Raw genomic sequence first — 14,222 nt, 5'->3', positions numbered from 1 at the left:
AAAAAAATCATCTGAAAGGAGGGTGAGGCAGGCCACCGTTATTTACAAAGTCCACAAATGGGAAACAGCCCAACTGTCCAAGGATAGGGGATTTGCTACATAATAAATCATGATCCATGTGGGCTTATGGAGAATGTGTGACCCCAGGGGAAAGCCCATCTGATGAGGGGAAAAGCAGCAGCCCCCCGATGGGCCATGTGGTTTCATCAGAGCGATTGGTGTTTCCTCGGGATGTCCAGTATTTTTTTCCTGTGCATGGCTTTCTGTACAGTCCAAACCTTACAGGACGAACACGAACACACATTAGAAATAAGTGCCGGGCCCCTTCCTGTCTCCTCTCCCACCGCCCCCCACCAATGACACAAGTCGCAGAGCCTCAGGGAACTGCAGAAGGGTTAGTAATAGCAAAGTTTTATTTCAATGTTTTTTCTGCTCATAAATGATTCTGAAAAAGCCCATATGCAAGAGGCGAACCCACCCTTGTCTAAAGGCAACATCAAGATCACGGAGAATGCTGCTCAGACGAAACCTCCCCTCTGCTGGGGTGCAGGCAGCATGAGGGGCGGGTCTGGGACAGAGGAAGAAATACACATGTCTCAGCTCGGCCATCAGTGCTGCTGGCCCAGGCTCCCGAGGCGATCAACCAGACTGCCGGCCTGACAGACTACTGGCCTGAATGCTCAGGTGTGTTGGGGAAGATGCTGAGGCTTCCAGAGGGCCCGTGTGCCCACCAGAGGAGCCCTCGGCCAGCCCCCTCCTCCTCCTACTCCAGCCCGGAGAGGGGAGAGCCCAGCTCCCTGCTGGCTGGGCTTGCCTGGGTCCTGGGGTGGGGGACAGACTCTCTACCCCACGGCGCCTGCCAAGAGGACTTTTTGGTGTTACTGTCATGTAGTGTCAGGTGCTGAGGCCAGGCTGTGGCCCTGAGCAGGTAGTGAGGGGTGGCAGGCGAGGGTCCCGAGGCAGTGCCTGGGGGGGGCGGGGGGGGGGTCCCTGGCACCTGCAGCTCTGGGCTACCTGTACATTCGTGTTTATTTCCAGACGTCGTCTGCCCTGGAAGGGGTGGGTGGAGCGTGGCGCTTGCAGCCTTGGCCTAGTAGTGTGTGGGTGGGTGGCGTGGAGGGAGGGGAGGGCCAGGGCCAGGGCCGAGCATCACTGGTAAGAACCGATGAGGGCCAGACAGGAACCCGCCCAGAAGGTGGCTGGTGGCAGCCCACCTGTAACAGAACCCTGCTCCCAAAGGGGTCCCTCGGGGGCCAGCCCAGCGGGATAGCCAGCCAAGCACAGGCAGGCCAGGCTAAACCCGGGGCCACAGTGGGAGATGTGGGGGAAGGAAATGATGTTAAAGAACAGTGGCGGGAGGTGTGGACAGGGCACGGTGAGTATGTGGGGCGGGCGCGCGAGCAGCCAGTGCCTGGCCCTCAGAAGGCGAAGCAGCGCTCCTTGGGGTGGCCCACGCGGTCCAGGTTAGGCAGGCAGGCGTACTGGATCATGGGCGGGGGTCCACACATCAGTATCAGTGGCTCCTCCTCTGGAGGCGGGAGGTGATCCCGGATCATCTCTTCATTTACGAAGCCCTGGCTGTAGTCCCAGGCTGCGGGCGGAAGACCAGGTGAGTCCAAGTGTGGCCGTGTGACTGCCCAACGACTGCCCACCTGCCCAAAGCCCCCTCCCCTTGACCGTTATACTCCTGTACCTTGAGTTTTTCCCTTCTTTCAACAAACACTGAAGAATGAAAAGGCTGATCCAGAGCAAACACTTGCTCTGGTCCCCTGCCCCAGCCTGGCTCGCCCAGAACAAAACAGCCGGTAAGCAATTAACAAAATGGCAATAGTGCATAGCTATCAGTATTTACTTTAAGTGTAAATGGGCTAAATTCTCCAATCAAAAGTGGCTGAGTGGATAAAAAACAAGACCTGTCTATATGGACACAAAAACAGACACATAAATCCATGGAACAGAATCGAAAGCCCAGAAATAAACACATGATTATATGGTCAATTAATCTTCAACAAAGGAGGCAAGAATATCCAATGGGGAAAAAGGCAGTCTCTTCAACAAATGGTGTTGGGGAAACCAGACTGCTACATGCAAAAGGATGAAACTAGACCATTTTTGTACACCATACACACACACACAAAACCCTCAAAATGGGTTAAGGACCTAAATGTGAGGCCTGAAACTATAAAAACACTAGAAGAGAGCACAGGCGGTAATGTCTCTAACATCAGCCATAGTGACATTTTTCTAGATAGGTCCCCAGAGGCAAGAGAAATCAAAGCAAAAATGAACTATTGGGACTACATCAAAATAAAAAGCTTCTGCACAGCAGAGGAAACAACCAACAAAACTAAAAGACAACCTACGGAATGGGAGCAGATATTTACAAATGTCATATCAGATAAAGGATTAGTATCCAAAATATATAAAGAACTGATACAACTCAACATCCAAAAAACAAACAGTCCAATTAAAAAATGGGCAGGAGACATGAACAGACATTTCTCCAGAGACATCCAGATGGCCAACAGACACATGAAAAGATGCTCCACATCACTCATCAGCAGGAAATACAAATCAAAACTACAATGAGATATCACCTCACACCTGTCACAGTGGCTAAAATAAAAAACACAAAAACAAAAATAAAAAAATACAAAAAAACCCCCACAAAAACAAGAGGTGTTGGCAAGGATGTGGAGAAAATGGAACCCTTGTGCACTGTTGGTGGGAAGGCAAACTGGTGCAGCCACTGTGGAAAACAGTATGGAGGTGCCTCAAAAAATTAAAAATAGAATTACACTATGATCCAATAATCACGCAACTGGGTATTTACCCTATTTACCCACAGAATACAAAAACACTAATTCAAAGGGATACATGCACCCCTATGTTTATAGCCACGTTATTTACAATGGAAGCAGCCCAAGTGTCCATCAACTGATGAACGGATAAAGAAGATGTGGTGTGTATATATAGTGGAATATTAGCCATAATGAAATCTTGCCATTTGCAACAACATGGATGGATCTAGAGAATATAAGGCTAAGTGAAGTCAGTCAGTCAGAGAAAGACAAATACCAGATGATGTCACTCACATATGGAACTTAAGAAACAAAACAAAGGAAAAAAAAAAAAAAACCCAGACAAACCAGAAAACAGACTCTTTAACTGTGAAGAACAGAGAGATGGTTATCAGAGGGGAGGTGGATGGGGGGATGGGTGAAATAGGTGAGGGGATGAAGAGGACACCTATCATGATGAACACTAAGTAATGTATAGAATTGTTGAATCACCTTATTGTACACCCAAAATGTGTAACACTGTATGTTAACTACACTGGAATTAGAAGAAAACAAATAAGACCTTTCTACATGTTGCCTACAAGACACTCACTTCAGATGTTTGTAAGGACACACGCAGACTGAGAGTGAAGGGACGGAAAAAGATATTCTATGCAAATGGAAATGAAAAGAAAGCTAGAGTAAATAAGAGACAAAGATGGGCATTACATAAAGGTAAAGAGGTCAATCCAACAAGGATGTAACACTGGTCAATATTTATGCACCCGACATAGAAGTACCCAATTATATAAAGCCAATACTAACAGATCTAAAGGGAGAAATAGCAACACAATAATAGTAAGGGATTTTTAAAAAAGATTATTTATTTGAGAGAAAGGGAGCAGGAGGGAGAGGGAGAGAGAATCTGAAGCAGACTCTGCCCTGAGCATAGTGCCCGAAATGGGGCTCGATCTCATGACCTCGAGATCATGACCTGAGCTGAAACCAAGAGTTGGATGCTTAACTGACTGAGCCACCCAGGTGCCCCAATAGGGAGGGATTTTAATACCCCACTTTTATCAATGGATAGGTCACCCAGACAGAAAAGCAATAAGGAAACATTGGCCTTAAGGAACACGTTAGACCAGATGGACCTAACAAACATTTATAGAACATTCCATCCAAAAGCACACACACATTCTGCTCAAGTGCACACCTCACAGCTGTCAGAATGCCATCATCAGAAGACAGGAAACAACAAGTGTTGGCGAGGATGTGGAGAAAAAGGGACCCTCATGCACTGTGGGTGGGAATGCAAGCTGGTGCAGCCACTGAAGAAAACAGTATGGAGGTGCCTCAAAAAATTAAAGATAGAATTACACTACGATCCAGCAATCCCACTTTTGGGTATTTATCTGAAGAAAATGAAAACACTAACTCAAAAAGAGTTCTGCACCCCATGTTCACTGTTGCATTGTTTACAACAGCCAAGATAGGGAAGCAGCGGAAATGTCCATTAATGGATACATGGGTAAAGAAAGTGTGTTATAAATACTGTCAGGGAGCAAGAATTCCTGTCCCTTCAAGGTCCTTCTAGCTGGGCTAAGAACCAAATTGACATGAGAGAGATTAATAGGAGAAAATCAAATTTAAGAGTGTACATACAGGGAATCCACACAGACACAGACATTCCAAAGACAGGCAAAATGAGGTCTGTGTGTCATTCTGAACTAAGGAGAAGGGGGCAGGGCTCTGGGATTTCGGAGGGAAGGAATGCATTTCACAGGGTGATAAGAAGAGCAGATGTTTGGTAATTAGATGTTTGCCCTACCTGATAGATGGATCACTCAGGTAAAATTTACCTCTGTTAATAGCCCTTATTCTGGGAAAGACCCCCAATTTAGATTCTTCTGTATAGTTAAGGAAGGGATCAAAGTTTCTCTTGAGCTCAGCAGGGTCTCAAGTGCCTCTAGCTCAAGATAATCCACATGCCAAAGTGGCACATTTGGTGGGGGGTGGGGGGGGAGTGTCCTGAACCCCTTCAATACAATGGAATATTACTCAGCCACAGAAAAGAATGAAATCTTGCCATTTGTGACAACATGGACGGGCCTCGGGGGCATTATGCTAAGTGAAATGAGTCAGACAGAAAGTCAAAATACTGTATGAGCTCACTTATATGTGGACTCTTTAAAAAAAAAAAAACAAAGAAAACCCAACAAAACCAAAAAACCCCAAGCTCATAGATATAGAGAACAGATTGCTGGTTGCCAGAGGCAGGGGTGGGGAGAGGGAGAAATAGGTGGAGGAGGTTTAAGTCTATTTTTAAGAAATTGCACGGGACTAAGCTATATTTGCTAGTGTGTAAAATGTGCAGGTACAGAACACAGCTCAATTTTACCAGGATTTTGTTTAGATAGTGTATTTTTCTTTATACAGGTACTGAAGGTGGCTTCGTGGGGAAACGCAGGGCAGCTGTCCTTGCCACGTGAGCTCACCCCACTCCCCGATCCTTCACTTCCACACTAGCCTAGCCCGCCTGCTACCATGACCTTTCTCAGCACGTAGGATTGCAGTTTATACCCAACGTTGTAGCAACACCCCAACTCCTCTTGAACTGTGGGTCAGGGTAATAATAAACGTACGTGTGAGATGCTAGACCACCCAGCCCAAAGTCCTCCTTGGCGGGTAACTGGCTGCTGTTTGAACGGGTCCCCAGGAGGCAGCACTCCAGTGGTGAGCCATGTGTCACCACCAGGGGTCAGCGCCGGGCCCTCCTCCGCGGGCCACAGGGACCAGCCTACCCTCCCATGAGACCAGCAGGGAGGAAACACCGGTTTCCCACCCCTGATTGAGACAGGGATACAAAAGAAATACTCCTTTCTTTACTGTAGGAAAAGGAGCAACTCCCCTTCTCGGTGGCCCTGCCAGACCTCCCTGCCTGGCCCTACAGTTGGCCTGTGAACAGCGAGGGGGGGGGGGGGGACGGGACGACCAGCACGGGTCCACTCATATGTGCATTTTTGGCCATCAGTACATTACTGTCAATATATTTTCCTTATGATTTTCTTGTTAACACTTTCTTCTCTCTAGCCCAGTTCATTGTAAGAATACCACATGTGTGACATACAAAATAGGTGTTAATGGGTGATTTGTGTTCTTGGTAAGGCTTCTGGTCAACAGTAGGCTATGAGTGCTTACGTTTTTGTGGAGTCAAAAGTTCTATGCGAATTTTCAACTGCACATGGGGGTCAGTGCCCCGAATCCTGCTGTTGCCCAAGGTCAACTGTGCTTTGTTTCTCCCTGGTCTCACTAACCACCTGCTACTTGACTCTCTAACTTGCTAATAAGCCTGTTTCCTGTTCATCTTCCCCCACTAGAACATCAGCTCACGGGGCCAAGCCAGCTTCAGGAACAGAGTGGACAAGGAGCCTGGTTCCGATGGGCTGGTCCAGGCTGGCCGGCCAGCAACATATCTCGGGGTACTGCTGTCAGGTCCACACTCCAACCAGGCCCACACACAGCTCTTGGCCAGGAGGCCCAGGACCCGGCTGGATTACCGTAGAAGGACGGCTCCTCTCGGGGATGGGTCCCGATGACCCAGCTCATGAGACGGGCGCCCATCCCCAGCGCCCATCTGCTCAGTTCCAGGGGAAGCAGAGGGGGGGTGTCCCCACACCATGGTTGAGCCCTGAGGAACTGTGGGCCCCAGGAGGAGGGGGGAGGCAAAGCCAGGGCACGGTGGCCGATCACACACTGGGGCCCGTAAGGGTGCTTCGAAAATGTCGCTTCCAACATTTAGAAGTTTCCTGTGGAGATGCAGGTCCCTGCTTCTCCTGAAAAGTAGAAGGGCCTGACCGACAGGGCTGCCACCACAGAGAAGGACTGCCCCACTCGGCCAAACATCGTCAGTGTCGCAGACCAAGAAGCCTGAGCTACTGCTTTTCTCACAGCAAAGAAGAAACGGAGATATTTCTTGTACCCACATCTCTACCTACAGCAGGAGAGTGAAGCAGAATTCAACTCCCGAGGGCAGCCTTGTTTCAGGCTTCGCAGGCAGCCCTCACTTGCCGCTCCTACGTGACCTTGGCATGGGCAGAAGGAGGGTCACTGTAGGTCAGCCCAGCCCCCAAGGCCCAGGGAGAAAGCGGTGTAACATGCCTTACAGGGTACAAACCGCACAGGGGGCGCAGTTGCCCCCCACCCCTGCAGTGACCCTGCTGACCTGCCCCAGAGTGAGCCCCCCCACCAAGGGCAGAAGGCCAGCTTGCTTTGTCCAGCAAGGGCGGAAGGCCTTGGGCTCTGGAGGAGGATGGGAGTTCAAGCCTCGGCTCTGCTGTTTTCTAGCTGGGGGTTCCCCTCTCTGACCCCTCCTTCATCTGTGAGGTGGGGTCACACCACCTCCCTCTCCCAGAACCACCCTGAGCACCATCGGAGACCAAGCGAGTCGAAGGCCCAGCACCCTCACCCAGCCCAGCCCACCCAGCGCTTCTGTCTCACCTTCAGGGGCCTTGTCCACAGTGTACCAGAGCTTGAAGCGAGCAGAATGTTCGTTCCTCAGTTCCTCCAGCTCGGGCCGCAGCAGGATGTCCTTCTCAGTCTGGGGGGGGAGGGGGAAGGGGAGGACGCAGGGCCCGGAGGTCAGGAGGGACTGCCCTTGGAGACACTCGTCGCCCAAATGGCTCATCATCCCGCCCACCGTGGGCCACACACTTGGCAAAGCTTGCAGGACAGCAGCCCGGCGGAGCTAACCCAGACTCCCAGAAACGTGCGCCCCGTTCTGCCCATCTCGCCCCAGGCGCGGCTCGAAGCTGCGGATGACGTTCATTACAAATGGCGTTTGCAGATGGTTTCTACCGCTGTGGGGACACGTGCCCCCACACAATGGGGTGGAGGAAGCGAAGAGCTGAACACAGGTGCAGTCAACTACAGAACAAGGAAAGACCGAAGCAAACAGGCCAAAACCTGCGCAGTGCCTGTCCCACTTAAAATAGCAGTTGGTTCTGGTGACAGGTGCCCCATCCCTCAGATAAGCCTCCTTACGTTCTGGTATCTTGGGTTGCACATCCTTAAATCGGGAAATGCAGACAACTAGTCCCCAAATCACACCTGCTCCTTCCACAGTCTCACCTACGCTGTGGCCTACAGCTCCCCACTCTCTGCTCCCACCGGCTTCATCCAGTTGGCACCATGTGGCCAGTCCTTCAGCTTGGTGTCACGTCCTCCAGGAAGCCTTCCCAGACTCCCCAGGGGCATCAGCGACCTGCTCCTCACATGACCCCTCTGACCACAGGCCTCTCTGCCTCACGAGTCTCCAGGTCACTCCCAGATAGAAGGGGCTCCTCGAGCCAGTGGGCGGCGTGACTGACTTCATGGGACTGTTATAAACTGGGGGCCAAAGGGCTCTGTCAACCAGAAGGGATCACCTACTCACAAACCACTACTGAGCCCCTGAGCTGGGGCAGCATGGCCCTCCCCAGGGAGGCAGACCTGGGAGAGGTGGGGATGCATTTTCTCTGCTCCCACAGGGCCAATGGCACCTCGACATGCTCAGCGAAAGGGGCTACTGGGGGGCTATTCACAGCAGGGACTGAGCAGGAAAGGACGGATGATTCGAAGCCACAGCAATTAATATTTCCTGAGTAACCACTGCATGGAGGGGGTCTTGCTGACAGGAGGGACTGACCCAGCTCAAGGTGCACTTATTCTCACAAGGACCCTGAAGGTCTGGTTTCTCAGTATTCCCCTCCAGGAAATGGGCTGCAGGCAGGAGGCATGAGTCTCTGCAGGTCCCAGGGAGGAGGATGTTGATTGTTTCTTCCATTTCTTTTCTTTTCTTTTCTTTTTTGAAGTAGGCTCCATGCCCAGCGTGAAGCCCAATGCAGGGCTTGAACTCGCAACCCCAAGATCAAGACCAGAGCTGAAATCAAGAGTCAGACACTTCATCGACTGAGCTGCCCAGGTGCCCCTCGTTTCTCCCATTTCTCAGGGGGGCAGTGGGCCCCTCCTGCCCTGATCGAGTGAGGACAGGGCCAGGGCTCAGGCTGGACAAGCTCTGTGTAAAAAATGCTAAAATATGGAAGTAAAGAAAAATCCCGATAGTCTTCAGAGATAACAAGTGTTAGGATTTTTTGTATGTCTTTTAGGCTTCGCTTTCTAATAAGTACGTATACTTTCTTTTTAACAAAAATGGGATCAGAGGACGCATGCCACCTTGTCACCTGCTCTTCCAAGGTAAGAACATGTCACAGACCCTCCATGTGTCATCAGCCTCTGAGTGCCTGCGCTTCCCTTACCAGCTGCCCAGCTTGCGCCGGACAGAGGGACCACCTCTTCTCCACTGAAGGGCATTTAAATCGTTTTGAACATCCTCCTTCATAAACAATGTCTCTCTGCCCATCCTCACTGCCCTACCAATTCCTTAGATAAATCTCAGAAAGTGGAGTTCGGGGCAGAAAACTCCACACGGGTAAGGCATTCGATACACGTGGGTTTCAGTCATTCACACACCAGCAGGGCGCCCAACACCGTCCCTCTTCCTACGCCTTTGCCGGCCCTGGGTAATAACCATTTAGTCTTGGCCAATCAGATGGATGGAAAGTAAAGCTCATGTTTTATTTACTTATGTATTTACTTTAAAGTTTATTCATTCATTCTTTTTTTTTTTTTAAGTAATCTCTATGCCCAATGTGGAGCTCGAACCCATGACCCCGAGATCAAGAGTTGCGTGCTCTTCCCAATGAGCCAGCCAGGTGCCTGTATTTTTCATTACTTAAAAAAAAAAGGTAAGTTTGTCACTGGCTCTAGTTGTATCTTACTAGTTTGAAAAGACTCTTTCTATATTGGTGATGAGGTACGGATTTTTCCCGGAGTTATTTATCAATCTTATTTATAAGGTTTTCTCATTTGTAAGCCAATGGGCTCTCCTTTCATGTCTTGCTTACACTGCCCATCCTCATTCATTCATTCAGTACTCATAAAAATGCTCACCTAGCCCCTCTAAAGCTTCACTTTTCTACGTATAAAGATTTTTATTTATTTGACAGAGAGAGACACAGTGAGAGAGGAAACACAAGCAGGGGGAGTGGGAAAGGGGGAAGCAGGCTCCCGCCGAGCCAGAAGCCCGATGTGGGGCTCGATCCCAGGACCCTGGGATCATGACCTGAGCTGAAGGCCCAACCAACTGAGCCACCCAGGTGCCCCTCTACATGTATATTTTTAACCTAAACCTCATTTTACTGGAAGGTTAAAGTAGGGATCTACTCCACATTTTCCAAATTCATAGCAACTAAGCCGACACTCTTTTCGTCCCTCTCCTCGGGTTGAAATGCCACCTGCAAAGCCTTGGATATACTTGGGCCTGTTTCTAGGCCAGTGCTGCTCAGCGGAACTTTCTGCAATGATGGGGATGGGAATGTTCTAGATCTCTTATCCCAGACAGTAACCACGAGCCACAGGTGGCTACAGAACCCATAAAACGCGGCTAGTAAAACCGGGAAAGTAAGTTGTAAATTTTAGTTAATCCTCATTAACTTAAATATAAACAGCACATGTTCTAGCATGTTCCAGCACAGTCTAGACTTTCCATTATGTTACCAGAAATGCTTTAAGTCCAGTAAGCCCGGCTGTCACATGTGGTTCAGGAACCACTGTTCCCAACACTGATGCTTTAGTAGCACCCTCCAGCGGGCTGGATTCCTCCTTCTTATTCTTTCTTCTCAAAACTTTCTTGGTTGTGCACGGACACTTTGTCCTCACATAATACTAACACCTTCTCTGCTTTTTTTCCACTCTCCTGCCACCACGGGGGCACACTGCAACTTCCAAAGGCTATGTAACTTGCCACACTGCCCCAACCGAATGCAAAAACAGGTATGGAATCCAGCTGCTTCTAATAAGCCAGACATTAGAAAGGTTTGCAAACAGGGGGCGCCTGGGTGGCTCAGTTGGTTAAGCGACTGCCTTCGGCTCAGGTCATGATCCTGGAGTCCTGGGATCGAGTCCCGCATCGGGCTCCCTGCTCGGCAGGGAGTCTGCTTCTCCCTCTGCCCTCTTCCCTCTCATGCTCTCTGTCACTCATTCTCTCTCAAATAAATAAATAAAATCTTTAAAAAAAAAAAAAAGGTTTGCAAACATATAAAACGGGACGACATTTTCTAAAATAGTTATTTTTCATAAAATACGCTCTGGCTCAAGTCCTGGTCCCACTACTTCCTGTGAGCCTGGTCGGTCAAGCACCTCTCTGGGTATCTGAGCTCAGAGCTATAAAGTGAGCAATTCCACCACCCTGGCTAGTGAGCCAACAGGCCTGAGGATGCCCTGTACAGGCAACACAAGAGTGACAGCCTCCGGGGCGCCTGGGTGGCTCAGTTGGTTGGGCGACTGCCTTCGGCTCAGGTCATGATCCTGGAGTCCCGGGATCGAGTCCCGCATCAGGCTCCCGGCTCGGCAGGGAGCCTGCTTCTCCCTCTGACCCTATCCCCTCTCATGCTGTCTCTCTCTCTCTCTCAAATAAATAAATAAATAAAATCTTTAAAAAAAAGAGTGACAGCCTCCAGAGACTAGCCCAGCAGCACCGAGTGGAACCGCCATCCCCCACCCCACCCCACCCCCATCAGCTTGGAATTACTGGCTCTTCCCACCCACCCCGGGGCCTCATCAAAGCCACCTCCGTTGGCTCCAGGGCAGTATCCTGTAGTTGTGGGAGTCCAAGGACCTTACAGATGGACGGGACAGAGCCTGGGCCAGAGGGGCCCTGGGACAAGCTGACCTGAACCGTATCTAGAGGCGCAGCAGGCCTGAGTGCGGCCCCCGCGCTGTTGGGGGAGGGGTATCTCACCTCGGCCTTCCCCCAAAGGGGTGTCACTTTGCAAAATCCACATACTCAGTCATAAAACACTAAACCTAGAAAGACCCTTGGGGTGACCTTGTTTCATCAGCTAATTCCACAGTGAGGGAGCAGAGCCCAGAGAGGGAAAGTGGTCTGTCCAAGGTCACACAACAGGCCAGGGCAGACAGGCGGTAGGGTAGGCGTGGGGAGGAGGACATGCACTCGGGAGTCAGAGAGACCAGGTCCAGACCCGGCCCCGAGACCCCCAGCTCAGGGCAGGCCTGCAGCTGTGCTCTCGGCCCCTCTGTAAGGATTGGCCCCTCTGGCTCCAGGCCAGCCCCAGCCCCAGCCCCAGCCCAGGCCGGCATTCTTCCACTTCACTGCCGGGTTCCTACCTCTGTTTGTGGGGCGAGTGCTGAGGTTCAGAGGAAGCAGCCAGGGAGCAAATCCCAGGGTGGGGGGTGCTCCAGGTGCCTCACCCCCTCGGCCCCCAAAGCAGCCCCACTTGGGTCAGACACTGGGCTCCAGACTGAAAAGCCTGACCCCCACCAGCCGCAGGAAGGCTGCCCATGCCCAGGACGCTCAGAGCACCCTCACATTTCAGCCACGGAGCCGCACAGACCCCCTGAGCGGTGCCTCGCAGGGCCCTGCACCCCCTCTCTGCAGGAGCCCGGTTTGCACGTCTCGGGATCACCCACTGACCTGGTTGGCAAACAGGAGGTGGCACACGGTAGGGTCATGTGGGTCTTTCATGATGGCGCGGATCACCTGCAGCATCGGGGTGATGCCTGCAAAACAGCAGCCCCCCACACGCTGAGTGAGCCCCTGCTGTATTCGTGCACACAGGCCCAGGCCCAGGCAGGGGGTGGCGTGTCAGGACAACTGGGCCTGGGCTCCTGACCTCGGGGAGCTCACAACTGCTTCTAATCTGTGCCTCGTCCCATGGTCTGACCCTGACCTTGACCCCCACCCATGACATCTGCCTGCCGAGGCTCAGCAAGGGGCTCAGAGTCCACGTACCGGTCCCTCCTGCAATCATGCCGACAGACTTCACCATCTTGATGACGGGGTTGGACTTCTTGTCTGGACGGATGGCAAACTTTCCTGCGGAGAAGAGCAGGGAGGAGATGGGGAGACCCCAGCTCTCAAACATGCCAAGCTTGGGGCTAGATGGGCTGGAGCACCGGCCCCCGCTTCGGGGGTCTGAGGTGCGGGCAGCCACCATTGGGGGTAAGACAGGATGAGAGAGTGACAAAGCCAGCAGAGAGGAGCAGGAAGATGGGCCCTTCATTCCCACCACAGACAGTGTGGGGGGCAGTGGTGAGGCTGGAGAGCCAGAGATGCTCTGGCTCGATGCTTTCACTTGTCTGGTTTCAGTCAAACAAAGCCGGTCTGTGGGCAGCCAGTCTGCAACCCCTGTGCTGGCCAACTTCCCTCCTATACAGCTGGGGAAACGGAGGCCCCAGAGAGGAGACCGGCTGCCCAACAAGGGCCACCCACCCAGGCAGCAGCAGACCCAGCATGCACTGTGCCCACCGGGGCCTCCAGGCACTCCAACCCAAAATCACCTTTGCCCTGGTAGACCAGCAGCCCGTTCGGGCCCCGGAACTCAATGGTGTCTCCAATCTTCAGGCTTTCCAGGTACTGGGACATCTTTCCTCCAGCAGGGAACTTGGGATGGGTGTCTTTGAAGTAAACCTGCAAGACATACCCAGTCCTCAGGCCCCGTTCCCAGGGTTACCGGGCTGAGCTCTGGGCCACAGAGGGAAGGGAGCGCCTCTTCCAGGGTTCTCTGCGGCCTGTGCGTGGCTCTCTCACGTAAGGCCCTGTCCACCCATCTAAACTCACCCATCTGCATGCCAGCCCCCCAGGAGTCTGCTTTTCCCTAACATTCCCTCTGAACAAAGCGTCAGCCTGGTGAACAAGGCTCCCAACTCGAGGGCTTAATGTATTAACGTTCGGCCAAGAACGGTCTGTGTGTCCCCTCCCGGTGGGAGATTCCCACGCTGTCAGCACAGAAAAGGCTCCGGGAAGTGGGCTTAGCTCCCTCTTGTGCATGTTTGGTTTTTTCCATTCTGTGCTGTCATAAAAACAGCGTTTCTGGAACAACTTCCCTCCCTGTGCCCTGTGAGACTTCCCCTTTGAGAGAAAAGTGCTACAAGACAGAGACGGGGAGCCTGAGGGCATGCAGCTCACCCTGCCCAGGGCTGAGGGTGCTGGGCTGGGGGGGGGAGGGCCAGCAGCAGTGACGGGCAGGGAGGGGCGGCTGGGGAGGGAGACAGGCAGCCCAAAAGGCCTGGGCCTCGGGGAGAACACAGCACAGGGGGGTGTCAGCATGGGGGAAGCGCAAGGACAGGGAGAGGCAGCCAGAGCCATGTGCAGGCCAGGACTCTGACCTTTGTCCAGGGCTAGTGGGGAGCAGGGAGCAAGGTCTCTGAGCCAGAAGGGGCCTGGTCTTCCTGAGTTTCCCATCCTCTACTTGGATCCCAGCCCCACCCCCAACACCTTCTCCACATCCGGCTAGAGTGATTCCAACAAGAACAGATGCTCCAACCCTCGACACATTCCCTTTCCTTCTGGACAAAGCCCTAAACCTTACTGCCTCCCTATCC

The 14,222-nt window shown here is 52.1% G+C and overlaps 1 protein-coding gene across 1 annotated transcript in view; it reads right to left on the bottom strand.

Moving 5' to 3' along the window:
- Window positions 1-395: 395 nt before the first annotated feature.
- LOC123843181 (NADH-cytochrome b5 reductase 3) overlaps window positions 396-14,222 on the bottom strand; it is a 28,109-nt gene continuing 14,282 nt past the window's right edge. Inside the window, exons 5-9 of the mRNA XM_045872395.3 lie at window positions 13,179-13,308; window positions 12,631-12,714; window positions 12,313-12,398; window positions 7,281-7,380; window positions 396-1,591 (exon numbers count right to left, since the gene is read on the bottom strand). Coding sequence (XP_045728351.1) covers window positions 1,419-1,591; window positions 7,281-7,380; window positions 12,313-12,398; window positions 12,631-12,714; window positions 13,179-13,308 — 573 coding nt within the window. The 3' untranslated portion in view covers window positions 396-1,418. The remainder of the gene's footprint in view (window positions 1,592-7,280; window positions 7,381-12,312; window positions 12,399-12,630; window positions 12,715-13,178; window positions 13,309-14,222) is intronic.

This window comes from Mirounga angustirostris, unplaced genomic scaffold, assembly GCF_029215605.1.
Source record: "Mirounga angustirostris isolate CCGP_5_RB_7025 unplaced genomic scaffold, mMirAng1.0.hap1 SCAF_5, whole genome shotgun sequence".
NCBI lineage: Eukaryota > Metazoa > Chordata > Mammalia > Carnivora > Phocidae > Mirounga > Mirounga angustirostris.
Note: the sequence above shows the minus strand (reverse complement) of the source record. Positions and strands in the feature narration are given on the sequence as shown.